At 43.9% G+C, this 27,581-nt stretch overlaps 1 protein-coding gene across 11 annotated transcripts in view; it reads left to right on the plus strand.

The window, feature by feature from the left end:
* The window catches only part of BLACAT1 (BLACAT1 overlapping LEMD1 locus), an 81,702-nt gene that overhangs the window by 48,409 nt on the left and 5,712 nt on the right, over positions 1-27,581 (plus strand). For 3 of the 11 annotated variants that reach the window (XM_081193597.1, XM_081193599.1, XM_081193594.1), the window contains exons 2-3: positions 25,889-26,089; positions 27,280-27,415. In XM_081193597.1, the coding sequence (XP_081049723.1) occupies positions 25,928-26,029 (102 nt within the window). In that variant the 5' untranslated portion in view covers positions 25,889-25,927 and the 3' untranslated portion in view covers positions 26,030-26,089; positions 27,280-27,415. The other 8 variants (XR_014008016.1, XR_014008017.1, XM_081193595.1 and 5 more) reach the window with 7 other exon arrangements.

Here is a 27,581-nt window from a genome sequence, read left to right on the forward strand (position 1 = left end):
AAAAGAAGCATGTGACAATACATTTTGCTGTGTAGTTGCATTCCCCCCTTCCATTTCTTTGTCTTAAATATATTCTGTGTTTAATTTGTTAAATATATTCTTTGTTTAATGCTTAATTTCCCAGATGTTGGGACTCATGCCTCATTCAAAAACTGTACGCTCCAACATACGATCCCTTTTCTTTAATCCTAGATGAGAAAGGGTTGCTTATGATGATTTGGAGGGCGGAGGGAGGTGAATACGGCCTGCCCTTTCCCACAGTGTGTCCTGTCTGAAAACCAGTGAGCCCAGGAGGGACGGGTTATGACTCAGTGGCACATCTCTGGGTAGGGCTGGAAGAGAACCCTGTCTGAAATCCTGGAGACCTGTTGCCAATCAATTTTATCTATTTATTTATTTATTGCATTTATACCCCGTATTTTTCTCTAAGGAGCTCAAGACACGATTCTCTCCCTCCTCATTTAATCCCCACAACAACCCTGTGATGTAGGTCTAGCTGCAAGGCACTGAGTGGCCCAAGGTCACCTGATGAGTTTCATGGCCAAGTGGGGATTTGAACCCTGGTCTCTCAGCTCCTAGTCGAACACTCTAACCACTGTTAGAGTGGCCCAAGGTCACCTGATGAGTTTCATGGCCAAGTGGGGATTTGAACCCTGGTCTCTCAGCTCCTAGTCGAACACTCTAACCACTGTACCACTCTGGCTCTCAATCAATGTAGACAATGCTGAGCTAGATGGACCCAACAGTCTGACACCGTACAGAGCAGCTTCTTGTGTTCCTATTTTCCTATCCCCTTTTGCTCCCAGCTCATTATGTACTTCAAGCTCAGCCTTTTATCGTAAGAAGAGAATACAGATGGATTCCTCCCCTCCCTTCTAAATAGATGTCTCTCCCCCCCCATCCTTTTCTTCTGAAGCTCAGGGAGCTCTACAGCCAGAGGAAAGAGCTCTGGTGGGTGGCTTGTGATGTGGGCCCTGTACGACTGTCAGTTGCGTTGCCAGGAGTTCTTTTCCTTCCTTGGCATGTACTGTTTAACCTGCCTCTGGATAGTAACAAGGGTCTCATCAGAAGCTCAAGAATGTGTGTAGTCATGGTAAACAATGAGCTCTCAGAGGGGACAGAGCTGGGAGAAGAATGGGCATTCTGTCACACTCCCCGCAATCTCTCAGCTCCTTGGAGACCAGGCGTAACCTGTGGAATGAAAGCACCTGAGAGGCTGGAGGTGGAGAGAGCAAAGAAAGGGAGGAGGCAGCTGGGGACTAAATTAACCGGTGCCTCACAGTATTAGGGGCACACAATAGGACATCTCCTACGACTTGCGTTTTAGAAACTAGAAACTCACACCCCCAGCTGCCATGGAACAAAACTGCTGGGGGCTCACAACGTTCTTGCTGATTGAAGGCCTCACAAAAGCCTTATAATGTCAGAGACTCAGAGCACGTATATAATCTGTGAGATTTTTGATGTCCAGTTTTACACACAGTTTTGCTATTTTATATCCCAGCCCTTCAAAAGGAGGCAGTGAAAGCTTGTGGATGCCCTAAACCTAAAGGCTGATAAATCACCCGGGCAGTTTTCAAAGCACAGGTACTTTAAGCTCATAAGGGTAGGCCAGCCGGATATTTCAAATGTACAGGAAGCTGTCTTATACCAAGATAGAGCACTGGTCCATCTAGCTTAGTACTGCCTACACTGGCTGGCAGCAGCTCTCCAGGATATCAGGCAGGAGTCCTTTCCAACCCTAACTGGAGAGGCCATGGGTTGAACCCATGCTCTTTTTCAAGAAAAACATGTGCTCTACTACTGAGCTATGGCCCTTGCATATACAAGTGAGATTGCCAGTGTGATATAATTTTACTTTTCTTTTTTAGCGGACAGGAATTATAGCCAAATTCCCCTAAAGGGCATCTTCATTGCATCCTGAGAATAAAGCTTGGTAGCGCGTCCTCCTCTGACAGCCAAAATAGTGGATAGCAAGCTATTAAAAAAGTAGGATTTCTATCTCTCCTAATTTTCATGCTGTTTTAGACAATAGAAAACAGCTTTACACAGTCCAGCTCAAAGGTCCATCTAGCTTAATTATAATCTTCTGTACTGAGAAGGTAACTGGGAAAACGGATAAGAGCCTTTCTCTTCTCCTTCTTTCAGTTGCAGATGTATGTTGGGAAAAAGCAATGGAATAAATATGCAGAGAATGCTGCAGCTGAAGTTGCATTGCAAAAACATCATCTCCAAAGAGAGATTTTATTCCATTCTTTTTTTGGACTATGCACTATTCTCCTCCTCAGACTAGCCAAGTTTTATTTAATGCTCCCACTTGAGATCTGATACGGATGTTTTGACTAGGGGATATGCAAGCTTTCTCTGGTTCACTCAAAAAATGCCTTGAGCTTGCCGGGGGGGGGGGGGAGTCCCTGAGGTCTCTTCAAGCATTTAACTTTGAACACTTGAAAAGCCCAATATCCTGCTGCTCTGCCACCCATTCTGCCAGTCCTCCCACCCATGGGTGTCCATGGGTGTGGACAGAAGACAAGGAGACAGTTGCCCCCTCCCAGATCTCAGGACTCTTCCTCATTGACTGAAATGGGGAAATCAGCAAATACCTTTAACCTTTTTTCTTTCTTTTTTACAGAATTGGTCAACATTAGCAGGCATGGCAAGGCCTTTAGAGATCATCTTATGAGATCAAGTCTGTCAAATTCTACACAACTAGATACAAAGTGTGTGTGTGTCTGTGTGTCTGTGAGACACCTTGACAAAGTTTGAGGCTTTTAAAAAAAGAGAGAATAAAAGAAATGACTGTAACCTTTTCAATGAATCAGATGAAATGGTGTCAGTATTGGAATAAACAACCTGGGTACAGAAAGTTTCAGTACGTGACATTTTAGAACTGTGTATCATCATTCTTGCCACCATCCATTTTCTTCACTGCCACCACCAAGGGACTAAGGCTGCAGCCCTACGCCAGCTTACCTAGGAGTAAACCTAGCTGAACTTAATGTGCCTTCCTTCTGAGTAGGCATGTACTGTATAGGAATGTGCTGTGAGGGGCAGCATTGGGATCCTGCAGGATCTGCATTTCATGTTTATCTTGCAAGTCTATCCAACTGAATCATGAAAAAGTTTTCAGGCAGACACCAGAATTGTGAAAGGTTGTCCTCAACTTAGATCTGTGAACTTCATGGAAAGTGGATTAGTGCCAGCTATTCACAGAGTTTAGTTCTGATGACATAAGCTAGGTACTTTCCATGCATTTTCTTTCTTTTTTTAAAAAAAAAATATTTATTGAATTTTCAAAAATTATAAGATAAAACACAATACAAACAAACACACACAAAAACAAACAAGTATAATTTCAAAACCTTATTCTCTTAAAACTTACTTCACCGACCTCCTCATACCTCCCCTTTCTGCATTCCAATTTCAAATATTTCGTTCAGCAAATCCTCACCCTTAATTTAATCTAATTGTAATCCTTTCTTTTCCTTTAACCTAATCTTTACAGCTGTAGTACGCTTACTTCTATAGCCGCAACATTTTAACACGCATTAATTTTACAATGTCTCTTAAGATAGATCTTAAATTTCTTCCAATCTTCTTCCGCCGTCTCTTTTCCCTGGTCTCGGATTCTACCAGTCATTTCTGCCAATCCCATATAATCTATCACCTTCATCTGCCATTCTTCCAGGGTGGGTAGATCTTGTGTCTTCCAATACTTTGCGATCATTTTCTAGGAATAAGAGAATTTTTAAACGGGGCTAGTTTAGCCTAGCAATGAGTAGTTTTTCTGGACTTCACATCTCAATGTTACCAAAATCCCCTCTCCTGAAACAGGTTTCTTATTTCCATAGCTGAAGTTGTGGGGAAGACATTATGGACTCCCAGCCTTCCTTGCCTAATCTGATTCTTTGGGCACATTAATGGTATATTATCTGTTGTGGGACTTAATCTTCTTTGCCAGGCTGAAGTGGTGGCAGCATTTCCAGCTTTCACAGTGCAATGTAGTCTACATGAGGCTTACACCCATGTAAGTGCATAAGCTTTTCTTAGCGCACATTGGCTACAAGCATTACTTAAGGGCGTATTGGTGGTTCAGTGGTAGAATTCTTGACTGCCATTTGGGAGGCCCAGGCTTAATTCTTGGTCAATGCAACTCTCATTTGAGCGACCCTCAACTGGCACAGGGTGTCGCTAGATCTGGCTATTAACCAGAAGTATGGCAGTTTGAGCCCACCCAGGGACGGCTGTGGGCAGGGAGTTGGACTAGATGACTATTGGGGTCCCTTCCAATACTACAGTTCTTTGATTCTGTGTTCCTAAGATCACTGAAATAAATGGGCTTGGATGCACCTGACTATATGTTGAACTGAGACGTCTAGGTCAACAGAGTTAATGGAGGAATTAAGTGTTGTGGCTGGTAGGAGTGGGAGGTTTGGAAGACACATTCTTAACTACATTCTCCTCCAGTTCTGAAGTTCCCCTGTGGGACGTCTTAAAAGCTGTGTGTAAAAATAAAAAGTATGCGCCCAAGCAATCCAAATCCTGCACCAAGAAAAACTGAATACGTTTAGGGTGCAGTGGACCCAAACCCGTTGACCTTCTTCCATGCAGGGACCATCCTTGCTGAACTTCAGACCCATGACTAAGACCTGCTTGTTCCAGCAGGCATGCTAATGTAGTGTTCAGTTTTCTGATAAATTTGCATTATTCTGTTATTTCATTCTCTGTATGTTCTGTTTTTATGTACCCTGCTTAGAAATGTGAATGATTAAGTGGCATATAAACGTCATAAATAAATACAATATTCCACCTTTCTGCCAAGGAATTAAAGGTGGCCTGCATGGTGTTCTTCCCCTTCTCGTTTTGTCATCACAACAACCTTGTGAGGCAGGACTAAATAAAGTCCCATAGCCTAACTTACCTCACAGGTGTGCTGTCAGGATAAATGTTCTCTTTGAACTTTCTGTTTACTATTTTAAAGCACATTTTATACCATCCTTCCTCCAATGACCTCATGGAATTGTTCTTTCCTACCCTTATTTCAAAGGGACGCAGGTGGCACTGTGGTCTTAAACCACTGAGCCTCTTGGGCTCACGGATCAGAAGGTGAGCTCCCATTGCTCAGTCCCAGCTCCTGCCAACCTAGCTATTTGAAAGCATGTGAAAAAGTGCAAGTAGATAAATAGGTACCGCTCCGGTGGGAAGGTATACGGCATTTCCATGTGCTGCTCTGGTTTTGGTGTTCCGTTGTGCCAGAAGTGGCTTAGTCATGCTGGCCACATGACCTGGAAAAACTGTCTGCGGACAAACGCCAGCTCCCTTGGCCTCTAAAGCAAGATGAGCGCCGCATCCCCAGAGTCTTCGGTGACTGGACTTAACGGTCAGGGGTCCTTTACCTTTACCTTTTACCAACCCTTACTTACAATAATCCTGTTAGGTAGATTAGGTTGGGGGACAGTGACTGGTCCAAGGTCATCCAACGGACAATCCAGATGTCATCCAGATGACAATCTAGCCACTATAACAGCCTTACCCAACCTAGTGCCTACCAGATGTTTAGCTGGGACTACAACTCCCATAACTCCTGGCCAGCATAGCCAATAGTCAGGGATGGTGGGAGTTGTAGTCCAGCAACATCTGGAAGGCACTAGAGGTTGGGGAAGACTTCACTGCACCATACTAGCTCTCCCTTTTTCTTTTGTGCACTGGAAATAAGACCATGTAGGAGGGTGCCAGAAGAACAGAATAACTTTAAAATTCTGAGGGACTTCCCTGCATTTGGTCAATGGAAAACATAAACATGTTCTCAGTCATTGACAATACACTGATCTAAGCTATTAAGGCATTTGTTATCAGTGGGGGGAAATTCTGGTAGCTGTTGGAGGCTAGCTCTGCTTCTTGGGTCCCATAATCCAGAGACCACATCCTCTTAAGATATATCTCCCCACAATGCCTCTACCCCCCTAAAAAAAAGTTTTTTGTGATAAAGGAGCCACAGCAGAGGATCTTCGCAAGGCAGGAGTTTAAAAAGCACATTCAGTACCAGAAGATCTAGGCATCCAGTCAAATATTTCCTTTGTTTGCCCCTTGTCCAGCTGCCAGTAAAGCCCTTTTGGAAAAAAGAAACGCATCCACCAGCTTCAATGTTCTCAGGATGCTAAGCCAGGACTGAATGGATTTTGCAAGGTGCTTAGTCACAGCAAGGGGGGAAAAGCTCATAATAAAAGAGGGCTCTAAGGCATAGCGGAATATTGATGCTGTCACTTCAATGGTTGGGCGAGTGATAAAAGGCAGGGATAAGTGTCTGTATCTCATCCTTGAAAATCTCGAGGCTGGGAAGGCGCTGCCTGTTTGGGGCAGGGAGAGGCTGTAGGGCAGGGAAACAGCTGTGACCAGACAGGGATGGGTGAGCCCTTTCTGCCATGCCTCCACAGAGGAGGAGAGGCCTTCCAAAACAGGGGAAGCTGGGGAGGGGTGGAGGGGAGCTTACACCCCAGGTTCTTGGCTGCAACAGCTTAGCAGGAGGGACATGACTAATACACATCCCACTGGGGGAGTTAGATCAAAGGCAGTGAAGTAGATACAAGAGGTTTCTGCTTCACAGGATCTGGTTAAATAGAGCCTTTGTTACCAGGGCCCTCCAGAGTCAGGAATGGAGAAATACCTGATCTCTCCCAGCCTCCCCCCACCCGGCCGCCTCCACCACCGCCAAGAGCCTTGATGCGGAATCAGTTCAAGTATGAAGCACAACAGTAGCTGCTTGGCTACTGCCGGAGGAACCTAGAGGGAGGGGAAAGGAGGGGGGAGATGACGGGAAGGGAGGGGTCCTGGGCTTCACACACACACACACACACAAAATGAGTCAGGTTTAGTTGGACACACAGCTCAGATTTCCGAAGCTGGAGTGGAAAGCAGCGTGCTCAGGGCTAGCCACCAGCTGGATTGCCTGGGTGCTTACAAGCGGGACAATCTTTTCCTGAAGCTCTGATGGGAGGTCTAGGAAGGACAAAGCCTGGCCTGGCTTCTTGTCACCAGCTTGAGGGCTTGATGCTTCTACCTGGTGCTGTCCCTAAGGCCTGCATCCTTCCCACCTGCCTGCCTTGGCACCCTCTCCGCTGCCAGGGGGTTTTGTCTGCTGAAGGTGAGATCATCTGCATCTAGTGGTCAGACCAGAGACTTCAGAATAAGTCTCAGGTTCAGTCCTTTTCATTTGGAGAGGGGTGTGCATGTTGTATGTGCAGCGTGGCGACGAATGGTTTGGCAGCAGGGGGGAAGTGGAGGTGGCGGTGAAAGGTGTGAGCGCTTAGAGAGCACCAGGTTCGAGACCACTCTGGTTCGTTTATGCCTTGACCCACTGTATCCACCCTTACAACTAATACATGGGGGATGAAGTGTGGCAAAAGAGCTGGAGGGTTTGTCGGCTTTCTGTGTACGTTTAGGTGCAGAGCGTGCACCTATTCTTTTATTCTTTTTCACACAAAATATTTCTATACTGCCTTTCATTTGAAATCGCAAGGCGGTTTACAGTAAAAAGAATAAGAACAAATAAATATTAAAATTATGATACAGACTAAAACAGTGGCCGACAGATCAGTGAAGGAATAAAATCAAGAAATACAACCAACTGGTACAAATGGCCAGCAAACATTAGAGAAATTAACTGAGTTTTTAGCAAGTGCAAAAAGGCCTTTAGACGGGAGATGGCTCCATAGAGAAGACTAATCTGTGTTAGTGATTGAACATAGAGTTGTAGGTCATTTGAAGCTAATTAATCTGGAATAAAAGGCTATGACTTTTGGTGCTTTCACAAATGATGCTAAGATGACTTTTTGTGCATTGAACAAGCTGCATGTCCCACTAAATCCAGTGGTCTTTATTCACAGGTAAGTATGAATACTGTTTGTAGTTTAAGGTTTTGAACACTTACTTGGGACTAAGCTCCAATGAACTTAGTGGGACTTTCTTCTGAGCAAGCATATATGATTGTACTGTTAGATGGGATGTCCTGTTGTGATTAATGGTGCCAACATGCCATATTTAATATATGAGCTCAGTCAAAGCAGGTTTTTAAATTTGGTTTATAATGGGAAATCCAAAAATGTTCAAGGATCACTTGTGAAACTGGCCTTTATGTATGCATTGCTGAAATTCCCTTCAGGCTGTATCTATGCATGTACAATTGTTTGTCTGAAAGGGTGTACACTTGATGACTTGTACAGCCAACTATTGAGTACACAGACTGCACACCCACTGAACATTATGTTACATGAGAATAACTGTGAGCATACAGCTCAGCTATTTATGTACACAGGTACACATATAGTACCCTTGATGAAGGTAATGCCTGAACACCCCTACTGAGAAGGCAGAAGGAGCAGAATGGGAGGTCTCCATTTTTTCTTTTCCCCTCTGTACAACCATAGTGCAGAATACTGCCATCTTTGACTATGTAGGCCGTAAAGTAAAGGAGCCACTTCCACTGCCATACTTGCTCCTGGTGGTTGCATGGCTGGTAGCAGTGATATCATCAGGATAGGTCTCTGGGGCAGAAGTCCAGGACACCATGAATCAGAATGAATGGGAGAGGAGGACCCAAAACACTGTGGGCTTAGCTAACCACATTTTATTTTATTTTTTAAGTAAGGGATATAACACACATCACCATTTAAAAGAGAGCAGTCCCCCTAAATATATAAAAGTTCAGAGTCTAAAATTACCTAACTGTACTATGAGCTGTAGAAGTGGGAAGTTTCCAGAGAGACCTCACTTTAAGCTTGCATGACACTTCTGGAAAACAGGAGCTGCACTCTATGGTTCATTCCCATGACCTTTTAGTGGGGGAAAATATATCGTACATATAGCATATTATGCATGCCCTGAGGACACCACATAAGGCTGCTGCCCATACAAATGCAGCTAGACATGTAGCTTTCCGGACTGTGTAAAAGGAGAGAATAAAGTTAACAGATGTTGCTGTGAAATGGAAGGTGCATGTATAAGACAGAGATCCTCTTAGCAGCTGTTGGAATTATGACTGGAAATATAGTTTCAAACACAGAGCATGCACAGAAGATTACAGCTTTGTACTGACTGTTCTATAGGACATTGTCCATGATACATGACCTTATAAAAGGATATGGTGAGGGCACTCACAGCTGTGTCTCCTGTGATCAACACAACCAAACCACCCTAATTTCTGCACTTAAATGAACCATGAACTAATCAAAGTTTTAAAACAAAAATGTTAAACAAGAAAGGGGTTTTTGTGTTGTGTTCGTTCATGATCAATTCAGCTTTTTTTAGCACTATGGAGTGAGCTAGTGAGAAGCACCCTGCAGCTGTGAAAGGTATGCATATTTATTTATTTCCCCATCTTCCACCAAAGAGATCAAGGCACTGTACATAGTTTTCACACACACACACACAGAGAGAGAGAGAGAGAGAGAGAGAGAGAGAGAGAGAGAGAGAGAGAGAGAGAGAGAGTTCTCACAACAATCCTATAAGGTAGATCAGACTGAGAGACAGTAACTGACCTAAAATCAAGTTCGGCTGAGCTTCATGGCTGAATGGGAATTTGAATCCAGGTCTCTCCTCTTAAGCCAAACACTTCATCTACTACATCATACTGGCTGTCATGTATTTGTGATGGGTGTTTATGGATGATGGGGATCATTCATCTGAGCTTGCTTAGATTTTGCAGCAGCTCATGCACTGGACATCTTCCCAGCACACACAGACACACACACACACACACACACACACACACACACACACGATGCTGCTTATTGCTCTCATAGAGGTAATGACTTTCCTATAAATACACATATATACATACTTTTTCTGGCTTTGGAAAGGAATAGTTAGGTCAGAATTGAGAGCTCATGTGCTTCGATAGCCAGTAATGTTAGACAAAGTCATACCAGATGTTCCACATTGTAGGATGCAAGGTTCGCTGCAGAGACAGACAGACAGACAGACAGAGTGCGCTAGCTTTCTGAGGTTGCTTGAAAATAGCAGTTTCAGAAGTCTTGGGAAAAAAGATGGATGTGGAAGTTCTTCCTCTACCAGCCATCCTCCTGTCTTGGTTAAGTTAGTAAATAAGCACTGTTGTTGAGCAAGCATGAGTCAGAGCAGTGTTTGTACAGAGAGAAAAGTAAAAGGCAGAGAGCCAAACCTTCAGCTGGCCAAACTCATGTAAGTTCATTGATTTCCACAGGCGCTCGGCAGATTTAGCCCACAAATCCCATCTTGAGCACAAGGTGCAGACACATTCATTAAAGAGCAGGAACTGTTCCCATCTGTAGGAAGGAGCACTGGGGAGATTTTGTTCTTCTCTAATTAAAGCATTTTCCTTATTCCAAGAGCCCTTCTTTCTTTTTGTAGTTTCCCCGGCCTAAGCACCGAGAGAGGTTCCTTTGAAAAGGCAGCTGAGGAGAGAGACCATCCACCTGAAACGCGGGAGGCGGAAATCGTACACTCAGTGCAACTCTTTTTATCCCTTTTGTCTGGGAACTACAAAAAGAGAGAGAGAGTCTTGTTTTGTACACCTTTCAGAGCTCCACAGGCTGGCATTCATTCATTTCGGGCCATTTTCATGAGTGATGCTTAAATCAGGTCTCGCATTTCTTGTGTCTGTAAATGGAATTAAAACCTACATTGACTGGAAAATGTACATTTGGTTTAAAAAAAGTATTTCCCTCTCCCTTTCTGACTTGCATAACATTCACAGAGGACACATTTCAGGCTGAAAGGCAGCATTGCATATTTGTGCAAACAACTCAAGTTGTGGACTTGTATTCAAAGTTGTGTTTTTCTTATATGCCTGCTGCCTGCCATGCCTACAAAGGGGCATTTGAAATGCATGCTTGTGGGAAAATGCTGGAAAATAATTCACTGCTGAAAGAATGGCAAGTGGCTTCTTTTTCACTGATGTATTATCTTTCCGTATCTTACAGAAAATTGCCAGCAGTTGTGCGCCTCTGCATGAGCCGCTGAGCATCATACACATAAAACCTATAGTTGTGAGCATAGGGAGTGCATATCTGAAATTGGCCTTGCTTGCCTCACCGTGTCTTGTAGGAAAAATACAAATGCAGAACAATTGGGCTACAGTAAATTTTCAAACTCAATTTGGCATATCCTGATTTCACTGTGCAGCATGGTGCAATGTTACTCAAATGTAGCCAGCTGTGACTGGTTTGGGGGCTATTTGTCATATAATACTTTGAGAGCTGGCTCTTTCAGAGGCTTGGCAGTTCCTCTTCCCTTTGTGTCATGGTTAGCAAACAGATCCCTTGCAGTGATGTTTCATGAAAGGGGCAACGATCAAGCAAATTATACATGATTATACGTGCAAATGTTTAAAATGTAAACTTTAAAATTCTTAAGAGAGATTTTTGAATTGATTTGGAGAATCTGAGGTGAATACAAAAAGATTTGAAGGTTGATTTCAAATTTAATTCATCCAGTGAAAATATCTGGGCTCAATCCTAGAGACTTGCGCTATATGATCTTTGTCAAATCCATTTTACTCCTCTTCTTTCAGGAGAGCTTGGAGTGCATCATTATTTTCAGAAGTTCTTCAAAGTACAGCCAGTTTCCCAAGTGTCTAGCAGTCAACATGCTCTGCTGATCCTTTAGCCAAATCCTAGCAGTGCTGGATACTTTTATATGGGCTGTGCTATCTGGCTCCACATGTGCCTGGGAGGCTTGCTGGAGCAATCAGGAACTTGTGGATTTCACTTTTGAATTTATTGAGACTCATTCTAAGATATCTCCTGCTCTGCAAAAGCAGGATGAGGCCACTAAAAGCTTATCTCAAGAGATGAGCGCAAACAGACAAAGGAAATTTCATTAGGGCTGAGCTTAGAGTAGACTGGAAACTATCAAAGTGGATCAATTACTGAGGACATGACTAGCCAAGGTAGCATTTCCTGGAATGCCTCTGTAATGTGGAACACTGGAGACACAGTCAAGGTGGCCCCTTTTCATCCCCTTCTTTTGTATTTTTCTAAAGTCGTTCCGCTTATCCTCCTTAAGCCCTCTGCTGTGGTCTATGGCTTTTTATTCCTATGTGATTGCTTTTCATAACTCATGTAGGGCTAAAAGCCATGGGCTACACAGAGGAATAATCCACTTTCTTGGGCACCTCAGCAAAGCTGTGTGAAATACAGATCCCTTAATGCTATCCCTCCTTCGTTTAATAAAACCAAACATCCATATTTATTTGTAACCAACGGTGAATGAAAAAGAGGCTAGGGTATAGGCGAGGCTTAGCTGGGTGAATGTGGCAAGGAATACTTAGCAAATGAATGTACAGAGGTGAAGGGACTGGTCTCTATACTTCTGGGCTTCTTCTTTCCATCCAGAGGTCTGAACAGCCACTGCAGTGCTCAGGATACAGCTGTTGTGAGATGTTTCCTTTTTTAAGAAAAACACACACCAAACCTCTGCTTTCATACCCAGGGCCCAAAGATTCCATTGCCTCGCAAAAAGCCCATCATAATAAATGCTCTGAGCAGAATGCAGAGCCATTTCCATGAAAGATACGCCAAGTGATGGTAGTTAACTAGGCACGCCGAGAGCAGCTACCAGGTAATTAGAGACACTTTCTCACAGTCAGGTTCCACAGGTGTCCCAGCCAACAGCTGAGGGAAGCTAAGAAATCGAAAAGTTTGACTTTTCAGCCCACAGCACAGTTACAATAATTTTTTGACCAGCACTCCGGAAGACATGGATTTCCTGCCACTAGGGAATCTGCAAATGAAGACTGCTTCCTTTTAAAAGTGCATACCAGCCACATAAAAAGCCCTCCTCCTTAATATGTATGTGGTGCCAAATTCCTGGGTACAAACATACATGTGGAGTTCTGATTTCTGATGACATTCTCACAGCAGAGTCCTAAACATGTTTCTTATGTCCCACTGAGTACAACGGATCTCCCTCTGCTTAAGAAGGATTGTTGCTTTTAAGCATACTCTGCCAAAAAGGCAATCAGCTGAATTTTGATAGCATATTGTTGGAGAGAGCCACTTCACGGGTACATTTGGAGAGCCTGATATGCCAAAATCTGGGCATTTTAGCATGTTCTTATCAGCTTCTCAACCAGCTTCCCTAGCTGTGCCTTTGGCAGCCGTTGAGTGTCCAAACACCAGCAGGTGATAATATTTATCTACATGCTGTTATATATATAAAAAATCACCTGCTGATTTCTGCAGACAGGAGCAGCCGATAACACTTTCCTCTGGGCTATAAAAAGTTCCACCTGCTAATTTTTGCAGATCAAGCAGCTAATAAAAGCAAATGTGGCAGACTAAGCCAGTTTGGGGTTTTCTGGTCAGTTGGCAATCCAGCTGTGGTTAGTGCCTCTGAGAAGCACATGTTGCTTACTGTAAACAGCTGCCAATCTTATCACTGAGTGACTGGGTAGTTGTGTATTTGTGTATGGATAGGTTATTTTGAAAAGTGGGTGGATGGAGGTCTTCCTCCACCTCCTACTCCTTTATATCTAGGCGTATGATATCTGAGACTTCTTTCTAACACGACCACCCTAGAAAATGCGCCTCTGCTCCTATGGCAGACACTCCCTTTGTGTGCTGCAGTGCCAACTGCAAAGGTCATACCACACACCTGCTTTTCTGATTGTATTTCTCGTCGCGGTGAATGAAGGGGACTTGGATGGCCAGTGCCTAATTAACTAGCAATAATAGGAAAAGGGATGGAGGGGGATAAAGAACCCATTTAACCAGCTTCTTTGTTGCAAACCAAAATGTTTTCTTGTGCTGGGAAAGTAATGAGCAAAATCCCCTTTGCCTTTAGCCGAGCCTGAATTGGAACAAAACCCCTATGGAATGTACAGGCCTGTTTTCGCTTTTTCCGCCCCCCAATTGTATCTCTTAATGATCAGGGCAGCTGCATCTGGGGCCCAGGAGCTTTTGAAGGCCAGACTTTTAAATGGTCAACATTACTGAAAAGGATTGAGGAGCAGCTCTTCTCAAACCCTCAACCTTCCCTGTGTGGCACTTGCTCACTTCTGCTACTTTCTGATCGCCAAGTTAGTTCATCTGGAAGAGGTAGCCAGTACAGTCCATTAAAATGATGATGATGATGATGATAGAATCCATAGGGACAGTAATCCTTTTATGAGGATCAAAGGGGCACTTCCAGACTGAATCCCATCCCAAAATAATGACAACCACATACCAGCAAATTCAGGTTGTGTAATTAAAGCTGGTTTAGAGCTCCTGTAGAACAAACTTGCTTCCCCAAAGGACTCTGCAGTAAGGGAAGGGATGGGGAAATGCAGTGGAAAGTGTGTGGCAACTTTTGCTTTGTCGCAATGTCATCAAGCCTCTCCACAAACCAATCAGAATGAATGCTCAACAACTAGGTTATCTAGAAGCACCCTAGAACTCTGTACAGTGTGTATTCTGGGGCTTGACAGCTGGCTAGGAAAATGACCCACTTGGCCAACTCTTATGTCTTTAAAGGCAGCTAGCTGCCTTTCAGTAGGTGAAGCTTTTCATGACCATCAGACATGTATTATTGGTGTTTCATGTCTGCTGATGAAGGTGCTGTTAAATGCACAGGAGCAGTGGCCAGTAAATAAGTAGCAATCCTGGCTGGAACAGAGAAGAAAAGAAGATCTTCTCTTTGGGGTGGGAGTGGGGGAATATATTAGCTGAATCTGTGTCTAGCACTAAGCAGGACTCACAAAACCCTTGTAAAGCAGACAATGAACTAAACTGATAATCTGGTGATCTCTGTAACAGCCAAGCGAGATATTGATTTTAGAAACAACATGCTAAGCATACAGGGACAATAGAATCGGAATTGAGCAGTGTTGCTGAGTGGTTGCAGGACTGCATATAGTTCCACCTTAGACAGCCCCATCTCAGATGGCAGAAGGTCTGGACTGCGTATTCTAATTGCTTGTAATTGTAATGCTTCTCCTGCTAATCTAAGAGACAGGGATAATTTGTTTCTCTGTTTAATTAAATATTGAGCGCCCAACATCCTTTTTTATATTCCAGACACAGGAGACAGGCAATTGTTTGTAAGAGCAAATTTTTATATTCGTATATCAACAGATTCAAGAAAGAGTAAGTGAGGCTGTCCCCAATAAATATTCGTTTGTTTAGCAGAGAGGCTCTGAACAAATTTATCACCAAGTTTTTGTAATGTAGGTTAGATCTTTGTCCCTCACACTTTGTGTCGCTCTTCTTTATGCTATTGATTTTCCTTTTAGCAAAGCAGATACCAAAAGAAGCACTCTGTTCCTGCAATGCTCCCATCGGACGGCAAGGACGGCAAGAGAAAGTGTTTCGTTTTGTGTAGGGCTTTGTCAATAGGATGGGTAAATTAGTGTGACAATGTCATCTAATGGTTGAAATTATAGGGGGGAAGGGAGGGGAACCTTAATGGAATACGTGAGCCATTGCCCCCAAATTGTACCCAAACCATAAGTATATCAAAAAGTCCTGCTGGATCAGATCCAGATGCAATCTAGTCCAGCACTCTCAGAGCTGGCACAAGGCTTTAGGGGCACCTGCATGGTGTTGCTGGAGGTGCCTCTCATTCCCTCACAGCCACGACTGCACAGTATTTTTCTGCAGTGGTAGCGCCACTGCTACCCGCCATCTTCCCCACTGGGCGTTCAGATGGTGTTTTAGCAGTAAGTGGCAATGCCACTGTTGAAAGGGGGGGGGTGAAGCTCAACTGAGAAAAAGAGCTTAAAGCAGCAAAATGAGGCAGGGTGGGCTTATCTTAAGGTTACCAGACGTCCCCGTTTCCCAGGGACAGTCCCCAGATTTACAAATCAGTCCCCATACAAAATCCATTGAAGTTGAAAAGTGTCCCTGGATTCACTGAAAAAAATCTGGTAACCTTAGCTTAACTCTCTGTTGGAAGGTGCTCTCATTAGTCTGTATATTGATCTTTCCACCAAGGAAAGGGCAGCTTGCTGCTTGAGCCCCACCTCCCTTGCAAGCACAACATGCCGCTGCCTCCTCCTCTGTGGGTGCTCCACACCACCGCCTCTCCTGTGTGTGTGTGGTGGCAAGCAGCATGTTCCTTGGCCCCAGATCTGCCACCTGAGGTGACCACCACCCTTTGCATCATGGGAGGGCCAGCTGTGCCTCTCGCTGGTGCCTTATAAGCCATATGAATGAGCACGTGTATAATTAGCAAGTCTGTTTGGGCCTCTATGGAAGAGCTGGTCTAGTGAAGCTAAAAAAATGAACCAGGGGAGACCCCACATTTAGTGTCTCCTCCAAACAGGGGTCCTGTCTCACAACCTGTATACAGTGGTACCTCAGGTTAAGAACTTAATTTGTTCTGGAGGTCCGTTCTTAACCTGTGGTACCACTTCAGCTAATGGAGCTTCCTGCTGCCGCTGTGCGATTTCTGTTCTCATCCTGAGGTAAGGTTCTTAACCCGAGGTACTATTTCTGGGTTAGCGGAGTCTGTAATCTGAAGCGTCTGTAACCCGAGGTACCACTGTACTGGACATTGCTCTCGAAATCTCTCAGGAAAGCAGGGCTAGAGAACCTTTATTTTCCGACAAGGGTTGCATTCCCTTGGGCAGGGGTGAGTGGCCACACCAGCTGGAACAGCAGGACTCCACAGCGCAACATGTTGTTGCCGGGCCCACTTTGTTATTTATTGCATACTCCCCCCCCCACTTATGCACAATTGACTTGTGCACAACAGCATAACATGCACAAACACCGGGGAATAATTAAATAATTCAATTCAAACCAGGAAATGGTGGGTGAGAGCTAGAGAGTCCTTGTGGCTCGTGAGGTGACCCTCCCCAGAGCCCAAAGAGGACATCAGCGAAGGCGGAGGAAATCTTGAAGAGACTGGAGGTGCAGCGGGCCTTTGTTTAAGCTGCTCAGCCTTCCCTCTAACAGCTGACATGCGGGGCAGCGTTGTCGTCATCACTTTCCCATACATCCTCCAGCCTCCTTCAATTCTAGTTGTGGATATTTTTGGATACGGCATTTTTGGTATGGATGGAAGAGAGTGGCAGAGAGGGCATTTGGAAAGTACTCCTCACTTTACATGATTTCACTTATGCTCGCAGAGGTCCCAAAACGTAACTCCTGCATAAGTATTAAAGATACAGGAGCCCTGCTCCTACAGGAAACCTAATCACAATAGTGATGTACTTTGCTGCTTAACACGGAAGCAGATGTCTGTTGTTTGAAAATGTAGCTAGTAGATACACTACATTAACCAACTTCCTTATGCTCAGCAATATCTCAAGCATGTCAGGCTTTTATTTTTACCTCCTTGAAGCTGACAGTTAACAACTGTGCTGTCCCTAGTTGTAACTAATGATACACTGGATTTTTTTTCTTGTGTGTGTGTGTTTTTAAGTGATCTGGCCAAATTGTTGCAGGTGGCTGTGTACATTGGCCTGTTGGCTAACATACAATCTGGATTGCCCTGCCTCATTCTTACACAACTGGGGCAAGCAGGTGTGTCCAAATGGAGATTGTTCTCTGCAAATGATTTACTCAGCTCTGTCTCTTTTTGGCAAGTGAGACGAGAGAATTCTGGTTGTGTTGAACCATAGCCGGGTGGGTCGAACCCTCCCCACCCTCCCTTTCAGTTAGTTAGAAAATGGGTTATTAAGTAACAGGCTACCCCACTGGTGCTGACTCAGGCTGAAACTAATGAACACCCTGGCTGGCCATTTGAAATTTATTGCACCTATTAATTACAACCATTAGCTGCAGCCAGTGAAATTTTTATAATGAGGACCCTTGCGACTTTGCTTTCCTAGCAGCAAATTAACTGTGTGTATATGAAGGCTGAGGGGGGTTGGGGTTGGGATTGGAATCAATGGGATCAGCATACTTTACAGAAGCAATGTTTTAATTAGTGGTTCTCTGCAAACACTGCAACCTGAAACGCCAGCTGTATAGGCACCATTATTTCCTTTTAAAGAGCCAGTGCTTCCCTTTGCTAATTGAGTTTATTTCTTTTTAAGGCTTTTTTTTAATGCAAGAGGTGGGTGGTATGTCCTTTTGTGATATGTGTGTGTATTTCTTAGGCTGGTGGTTAATACAAGAAGGTCAGGAAAAGAATGGGAAATAGAAATTAAGAATAGGAGGGTCGGGGTAAAAGAATGCTGAAGGGGAGAAAATGTTAGCACTGTAGCCTTCCTTGAAGGAGCTCAGAGCAGCATATGTAGGAGTTATCTCATGTTATCATTGCAATGATCCAGAGCGGCAAAATTAGACCGAGAGGGTCTCCCCCATTGTTCTAGCCCGCAAACCACTATCCCTGCAAGCGTGTCCAGACACAAAAGGAAGCTGGGCTCCTATACCTCGAAGACTTGTTTACAAGAGGGGATTTCAACAGGTGTAGCTTTTATTGCTACAGCTGTTGGATTTCCCTCTTCTACACGCATGTTTAAAGTGCAGGAGCCCTGCTTCCCTTAGTGGTTGGACCCACTCGCCCTAACTCGGATAGTACAATGTTCTATCCTCTGCTCCCTATTTCAGACTGAATAGGATCAAGGTGGTTTGGTTGTGAAAGCTTTTTTAGGGCCACTGGATACCTGAGAGGCTGGGTCTCCTGCGTCACAAATATTTATTTATTATCTGCCCTTCACCAAAAGGTCCTAGGGTGAGTTACATGGCAATCAAACCATAAAATGTGATACATAAATAACCAGCAGACTAAAATGGCAACTAATAAAACCACTCCTATTATTACACTGAATAGGGAATTTATTTTTCTTTACCCCTTTTCCATTTAACTGTACTCATCAGGGGTGGGGTAGGGAAACAAATCAGTACAATTTCAACTCAGGCAAGTTGCAGCTGGCAATAATAATGATGATGATGATGATAAATTGCATCTAAGTACCTTAACTTTTTGGGACGCGGGTGGCACTGTGGATTAAACCACAGAGCCTAGGAGCTGCCAATCAGAAGGTTGGCGGTTCGAATCCCCGCGACGGGGTGAGCTCCCATTGCTCGGTCCCTGCTCCTGCCAACCTAGCAGTTTGAAAGCACGTCAAAGTGCAAGTAGATAAATAGGTACCGCTCCGGCGGGAAGGTAAACGGCATTTCCGTGTGCTGCTCTGGTTCTCCAGAAGCAGCTTAGTCATGCTGGCCACATGACCCGGAAGCTGTACGCCCGCTCCTTTGGCCAATAAAGCGAGATGAGCGCAGCAACCCCAGAGTCGGTCAGGGGTCCCTTTACCTTTACCTTAACTTTGTATACTTTTTATTATGAATAGCCATCTAAGGGAGCACATGCTCTTTCTTGCAGTAGAATCTACCACAGTTCTAGAGGTGCCTAACATCTCACTATCACTTGACTTTCTTGGTTAATATTCAACAACTGAGTCCTGGAGGAGGTGCTGTATCTCAGTGGCACACCACATATTTTTCATGCCCCAAGTCCCAAGTTCAGTTTCTGTTTCCTCCAGGTAAGGCTGAGGGGAATTCCTGATGGAAATCCTGGAGAATCAGTATAGACAATGCCATTCAGAATAGACAAGGCTGAGCTAGATAGACCCAATAGTCTGACTCAGTGTAAGATAGTACTGTGCCCATTTTGTCTGCAATTTTCTTGGTCAAATGTTGATACAGCTAAAGTTTGTCTTGTGTTTCCTTTATTGCTTGGCAGTTCAAACATGCAGGTTTATAGACCCAGTTCACATGCCAGGTGAGGAAACAAGCCCATGGGCCTATGTAGGCTTATCATTTCCTTCTCTCCAAACAAACCCTCAGCCCAGGTTTGCACACTGTGTCAATCGTGACTCTGGCTTGTGAAGAGCAGGACAGGAACAAAAGTCTATGTGCTCATTAAATCATTCTTTATTTTAAATGGTGGTCTAATGTTATGTAGCAACAACCTCACATTCCTGGATTTTTTAAATGGCATCCAGGCATAGAGATGCACCCTTAAATTATACAGGCCTGTAATCACCTGATACAAAACAATCATTTCTGTGGTTGAAGATTTGATGGCTGGCTAGTCTAATCCTTTCAGTGCAGATCTTAGAGAGATTGATGCACTCATGTGATCAGGACTAAATATGTGGTCATGACATCATCCTCTGCCTGTATGACTGTTACCCATGATTTGGTCAGAGCAGGCTCCTTTGAAGGAGTCCATTTATATTCTAATGTTTGCTCCTGCACTTTTCCTGGACACATATTAGATATGCCCTAAGAAGGCATACTCCAAGAGAAGAATAGTTCCCTTACCAATATACATTTTTTGTGTCGGTGGTCGAAATGAGAATTAAAAATCAGTCAATTTCCTTGCTCTTTCCATGGGACAATTTCCCTCTAATTCCTTGTGTAGGGCTTTAACAAACTGGATCTCTTCCTTTCTTCGTGGCTGGGAGAATGTGTGAAAATGGATAAAGATTTCCAATTTCAGCAGCAGGGCCCTAACTGTTAAGAAGAGCAAAAACCTGGTGAAATCGGTAATTGTTGGTCTAAGGAATTGGTTCTGTCCAGCTGGTTCAGAAAGACATTTATTAGAGCTCAGGGAAAGTGACATTATTAAAGTGAGCATGCTGATTTCAGACAGCTCCCAATTCATCACTCTGACAGTGACAAACACAGTCTGAGGTTAAGCAAATGACTAAAGAGAATTCTTTGGCTTTACATTTTTAATGCTCACCACATTTTCTTGGCTGCAGAGGGTTCTATTCAAAGGATCCTCTCCCTTGAATAGAAAGGGCAGAACAGGGCCATGAAACATGCTTGGATTTTGCAAATCAAGTAGGGCATCTGTCACTCCACTAGCGCTAGTTCATTTATTTTTTAATTATTCCTCACTCCTTAAAAGATCCCTTTTCTCCATTTTCAAGAAGAACAGGAGCATTTGACTCAGCTGTGCTGCCTCTGTTCTTCCAGGCTCGTTCATCATTGTCTGCCCCCTGAATGGAAAGTGGAGGGTCAGTTTTAAAAGGCTCCATGCTACAAGCTTTCCTAAATACATCAATAGCTCCCTAATGGAATTGGGGCTCTTGTCATTCAGACCACCCAGGTCTTCCAGCAAGCAAATGTACCTCAGGTACTTTGGTATACTCCATCCCATTAGCAGGCAATCTCATGCTACAATGTAAGCAGATTATTGTCTTTGCCATGGCTTCCCTTTCGACCATGATGTTGGACTACTGTTAAGGAGCTCTACATGGGGCTGATCTTGAAGACATTTCCGAAACTTGAATTGGTCCAGAAAGTTGCCACTAGGATGTTTGCAGGGATTGGAAGATTGGTGCATATAACTTGGGTGGGATGCTTTTAATGTATTTCTCTTTCCTTATAGCTTTGGGTTGCCTTGGGCAAGATAAGTGACTGACATATATATATATATGATTGTGTATCAACTACACTTCTTACCAATTCAAGGTACAGCCTAAGAACTTTAAAGCCTTAAATCACCTGATACCAGAGTATCTTCAGATTTGCCACTTCTTGTGAGAACCTGCCCAAGAATTCCATTGCACTGTAGAGTAGCAGGCGGACACAAAAGAGAGGTCCATCAGTTGTGGTGCTCAGGTTGAGGAACAGCTTACTTACAAAGGTTCACCTGAGCAATCCATTGGCCCCAATGAATGGCAATGAAGGCAATTCATCTAAGTACATTTAATTAACTTGACCTCTCATATGTACGTTCCCAATCTTATATTTATATTTTGATTGTTTTATTGATTACTTTTTTAGTGAGTTGCCTTGAGTAGAGAGTGACAAATTTGTCCATTTTGTGTTGTTCTGTTTTTCATTTTTCTCATTTTGAGTCCAGTTCATCACATTTCCACATCAGGTTATGCACAATCCTTTTGATCTTAATCTTTTTTTTTTTTTTAAAGAACCATGACAATGTATTTTTAAAAAAAAATAATTATTTTCTATATGTCATAGAGTTGGAAGGGACCAGAAGGTGATCCAATCCACCCACCTGCTCCAAAACAGGAGCTGTAAGTTGTTTTAAATTGTTTTTTAAATTGTTTTTAATGCTGTAACACACCCTGGAAGGAGGGAGGGAGGGAATAAATAAAATAAAATAAAATAAGTCTCTTCATCCAACCTACTCTCTCACACCAGATCACAGTGTTCTACTAGCACTATTTAATGAGCCTACGAAGAAAATAGTTTTAGGTGCTCAGGTAAAAGTGGAAAGCCACATTAAGCTGGGGAAAGCAAATGCATAAAATAAAAATACTTTTCCTCTTTCAAATCCAAAAGCAGCAGGGCATCTATCCTGAATACTTAGTTGAAAAATATATTAACTTTGGAAACCAAAGCTTCCAAAATTATTTAGCAGGACACATTAGCACTGAGCCCAGTGGAAGCAATTTGTTTGCATCATTTACGTGCCACCCAGTTCTGATGAGTTGTGCTCTCTTATGACACTTGATACACATGTACTTTAAATTATATATTTATTAACAGCAGGTGCGTATTGTAGGCCATGGACAACTTGAAATCCACCACAGCCCTTCAGACTGTCAAATAAGGAGATGAAGACCAGATGGAGAGTGCCTGATATTGCAGGTGCAAACATGACATTTTCAAGTATTTTTACTTTTGTTTTTTAAAAATCGAGATCTTATGCCCTCTTTTAAACAGTGTTATGCTTTGCAGACATTTATAGTAAAAGAAGTTTTGAAACCATTTCAGAACACAATAAAAAACAGTATGTGACACACTTTCTTCCTGAGTGTATTATGCTATGTATTCAAAATATGCAATAAAAAACTTAAGAAAATAAAGAAAATGGCTTAGAAACTGATTTTTCTGGTCATTTGTGATTTTGGGCATTCATTTTATTCCTCTACTTTGCTTTTAGCAATTGTTTTTGTTTTTAACATGAAAACCTGAGGGAGGGGGGGAATATAAACACAGAAGCTGAAAATTTAAGGATGTCCATAGAAAGTGGGTTTCCTTTTTCCTATTTCCTTTGCCTTCCTTTAATGGAATCTGGTGTCCACTAAGCCTTATTCTAACACTTTCTGACAATGCCATTTACCTAGAGAGGATTGACAGCAAAATTGCAGGCTGAAAGCAAAGAATGAGTTCACTTTTGTGGCTGCATAACTAGCCTTGCAACAGCTTCATTTAGTAGAACTGGCTCTCTCCTGGCCATTACCTCAGAAAACTCTTTTGCACGCATGCAATATAAGCAGCTGAGAGAGGCACAGAGCTGGCGGTCCGCTCACAAACCCTGCAGACAGGAAGACTCATTAAGGAGTCCCTAGTCATTGCTTTGTGAGTCTCAGAGGAAGCATCAGGGGCCTTATTTAAACTAGGTGTCTGGCAGACAGGTATACCAAAACCTGTCAAATGAAACTGAGGGTGGGGGTGGTGAGCGTGCAGCTGAATAAGTGAGTTCAATGGGAGGTGTGCATTTGTCTTGCTTATCTGCACAGGGACTGCTTTGTGCTGAAGGCAGGGCCTGTCACTGCAAAGACAAGGTCAGGCTGAAACAGAAAGGATAAAGCCAGCCTCCTCTGGTTCCCAGGTTACAGGATGGGAGGGATGCAATTTTTATTGCCATGTGGAACTGACTGTTCTGAGGTGCTGAAGGGTTATTTAATGAATGCCGAGCGGCTGTGTTTGAAGTTAGAAGGTCAGTCAAATATTCCCTGTAACCTTGGAGGGCTTAATCATGCCCTGAGTCCTAGCCGAGCTATTGAAGAGCAACCATCGCAAACCGGGGATTTTGGCTTTCGCCTTTTCTTTTTCATTTGGCTGAGGTAATTCGCAGATTGGAATGCTGTGATTCGGTGGGGGTAGGAGTGCGAATGGTGGCAGGGGGGCTAGCGGGGAGAAGAAAAAAGTCATTTGGACTCCGTATGTTTGATTTTACTTCACAAGCTTTGTGCAAAGAAAAGAATTGTTAGGGCTTTGCTGGAGTCTCTATGATCCCCAACGAGAAGTTCAGGCCCTAGACATCTTTTCATCTTAAGATGAAACCTCATTTTAAAAACAACATCGCAGAGATGGAGTGAGGGAAATGACTGGTGCCCACATTGCTTCACATTGCTCTGCAATAAGGCCAATCTTAAAAGCTGTCGCTTAGTTCATATTCTTCGTAGTTAAGTTGGCCTCCAAGCCGTTGCTTAACATTGATTCATGATTATGCCTTTTGCTTGCCTGAATGGAGGATTGAGAGTTGGGAGGGGGGGTGTGCTGTGTTATTTTTCTAGAAAAAGAGGTGCCAGAACTGACTATGAACAGCCTCCTTTGTTCTCTTATAATGGCAATGGTGCCCACCTGAGAGATGCCAGGACTGAGTTCCACCAAGTTCCAGCTGAAAAATAGCTCGGGGGATGTACGTGTATGTCGAATTTAGCCTCCTTTACAAAGGTAACCTTTACACTCATTGCTCCACCTATCTTTTGAGGTGATGTTATTGTTTTATTGACTGGTTTCATTGCATCTTTTATTTGAGTGTGACCTGCCTTGAGATAGTTTGCGAGAAAGGCTGGGATATAAAAGGTGTGAATGAAGGGATGAATGAGTCAATACGTACCAAATTCATGATAGCAATTCTTCATGCCCATTGTGGGGCTCAAACCTACAGTGATGAAGCTGTACTCTGCCGCCTCAGCTAGCCACGCTGGTGTAGGAAAGGTGAACAATTAGAACATCCATACATTACTGATGCCAAATGGAAGCCAGAAGTGGGTAGGTGGCTTTGCAGCAACAACCATACCACAAAGATAACATGTGAGTCACTGGACCATAGTCAGAAACAATGAGGTGGAATGATGGAGATGAGGGGCAGCCACCCAGTGCTTAATTTCTAATGTGAGAGATGCGAGGCGACCCATACCTAAACTGTGTATTCATGAAAGGCATATGTGGTTTCAGGTGTGCAAGGGGCGGGGGGTGCCTCTGGCAAACCCAGCTACAGTGTGCATTTCATATTGAAGTGTTTGCAATAGAAATCCTTTCCACATAATATTTACGAAACAGCTTTTTCAAAGATGAGTTTCTGGTGGCATTTGTTGGGAACAAAACAACAAAAAAGTGGGGAGTGTCAAAACTATATATTGGGGGGAGGAATCGTGGATTGAATCCAGGGGTGGATCTACTATGAAACTAATGAAGCTTAAGCTTCAGGACCCTAATCCCAGAGAAGCCCCAGAAGCGACCTTAGTCCACATGGCTTTAAAAATTTGCTTTAAAAAGTGCATCATGCATATATGTAACATTTCCCTAATTTTCATCCCCTCCCTCCAATAACGCAAACTATAAGACATAGGAAATTTTTGTTCACACCAGTGACTTTGACATGAGATAATCCAGTATGGCAATTTTAATGAAAAACTGAGATGTAGTAGTTTATTTTTTTAAAAAACGTGGTGATGTGTTGTAGAATAACCCAATTAAGAAGATAGCAGTGGTTACCCAGACCTCATTGCTGGTTGCAAAGGGCTCCCCCATAACAGTTTAAACTTCAGGGCCCCCCAAATGTAGGTCCACCACTGATTGAATCTGATTGTGGATGGCAGCAGCTATCCATGTTCAAGGAACATAGGGTGCTGTCTTCTACCAGCCAGGTGAGGCCTTGCCCATCTGGTGCAGGACGATATTCTCTGGTTGTTTGCAGGGTCTCAGGGAAAGATGTTCAACTGGAGATGCTAAGGACTGAACCTTTGGACCTTTTGCTTGCAAAGCATATGCCTCACCACTGAGCTCGGTCCCCGGTCTCCCCCCCCCCCAATATGTAGAGGTTTTAGGTGGGGGAGCCGAGATTCATTCTAGGTGGAAAACCGGCTGTTCTCTAATGCACTGAGCATTTGGAACGCTGCTCTAAAGTGAAAGTAAGAGATGTTCTGTTGGAAACCTGGGAAAGAAATGCAAGCTTTTCTCTTCTCTCACCTTACTTTGTCTAGATTTCCTTGGATGCTCCTGTCCTTTTCCTGTCCCAGGGGATGCCCCAGTTCACCTTTGCTTGCTTCTGTGGGCTCCATGGCTTCTGCAAGATGAAGAGGAAGAAGGAAGAGCCCAGCGCTGAGCAAGAGACAGCGGTGTGACCTATCCTTTGTGCATCACTTTGCATCTCTCTGTTGAGTTGGAGGAGCACAGCAACTGTGGTATGATGCTGTTACCCGTGTAGGCTGCCTCCTGCCCACTCTCATGGCTCTGCTCTGGGGGGGGGGACGGGACTGAGGGATGCAGCATCCACCAGCACAGGGATGCATGTGGCCTCCAGACAAATTTTCTAGAGCCCTTAAGTCAATTTCAAAAAAGCCCTCTGCAAGGTATTAGTTTAGACCTCTGGGAAGAGAAAGCTTTCCCTCCACCAACAGCCTGCTGTGCAGAGAGACAGGACAGAAAGAGAGGATGTCAGAAAGTGAGAGAGAGAGAGAAAGAGGTGCCAGAAAAAAAGGGAGAAAAGGGGGTGACCCCACTCATTTTTTTGGTCTGGCCTGTTCTGGCCTGTCAGGGAACTGACATCGGAGCGAGAGGCGAAGGGGAGGCTCCCAGATTATGCTGGCGAAGGACCCAGCAGCAGGGGGAGAAACAGCTCAGTAGAGGGGGAAGCCAATCAGCGCAACACCGGGGATAAAGGGAGGCAGACATAGGGAAGTGGAGAGAGGGCTCCAGGACTCTTCACTGGACATCAGTGAGGAGAGCCCAGGTCCTCTGCTACCCACGCCTTCCCTGCGCAGAAGACTCCCGCGCAGTGAGAGGAGGAGGAGACTGGGTGTCAAACAACTTTTATGTTGGAAGAGGTTCAAGAAACGCCCACTGACGGATTCTGCCAGTGACTGAGGCAGCCACCATGAGGAGAGGCTGTGCAGTCAGAAAGTTTTAACAAGGCAAATTAACCAAGAAAGGCACCAGTTTACGCACGAGTAACTCATACCCATTACATGGCCCTACCCACAATAATCATGTGCCCCTGACAGAATGTGGCCCTCAGCAGGAAAAAGGGTTGCCTGATCCTGTACTAGCATCTCTGCATTATTTTTAACATCACCACAGATTTGTGGAGGTGTCAGCGGAGAGGTTGGAGCAAACCAAAGGAATGGTGTTTCTGGTGGAGGCTGAGTGGGGAGAACCTAGCTCTATGTCCCCCACAGAGATGCTGCCCCTCTCCTTTCGGCTCTTCCATGGAGCTTGATGGATTAGCTCAGGAAGGAATACTGGCAGGAAGAGATGAACCCATTATGTGAATGATAGTCTCTCTCATCAGTGCCGGCAGTGGGAAGAGGAGAATGTGGAAGACGTTAATCTGCTTTATTACATTTATTTCTCTCTCCTTGTTTTTCTCCCCTAGAGACTTTGCAGGCTTGGCGGGGGGAAAACCTCGCTCTGTGCAGATAGGAATGTAACTGAGGATCCAGAAGCCAAGCTGGGCAAAATGGCAATTCTACACGGTGTCCTATTTGGAATTACCCTGAGCCTTAGAGACGGTGGGTATCATGACTTAAAAGATTCTGTTAGCTTCTTAAGATACCACTTTATTGGGCTTTTTTTCATCCATTGTGTAAGAAAGCTGCCTGCAAAATCCTCCGGATATAATCAAAATTAATTTGAAAGTTCGTTTAGAAACAAAGCACTAATGTGCTTATATTGGAT

This window comes from Podarcis bocagei (genome assembly GCF_964188305.1).
Source record: "Podarcis bocagei genome assembly, chromosome: 5".
In the NCBI taxonomy this organism is placed as follows: domain Eukaryota; kingdom Metazoa; phylum Chordata; class Lepidosauria; order Squamata; family Lacertidae; genus Podarcis; species Podarcis bocagei.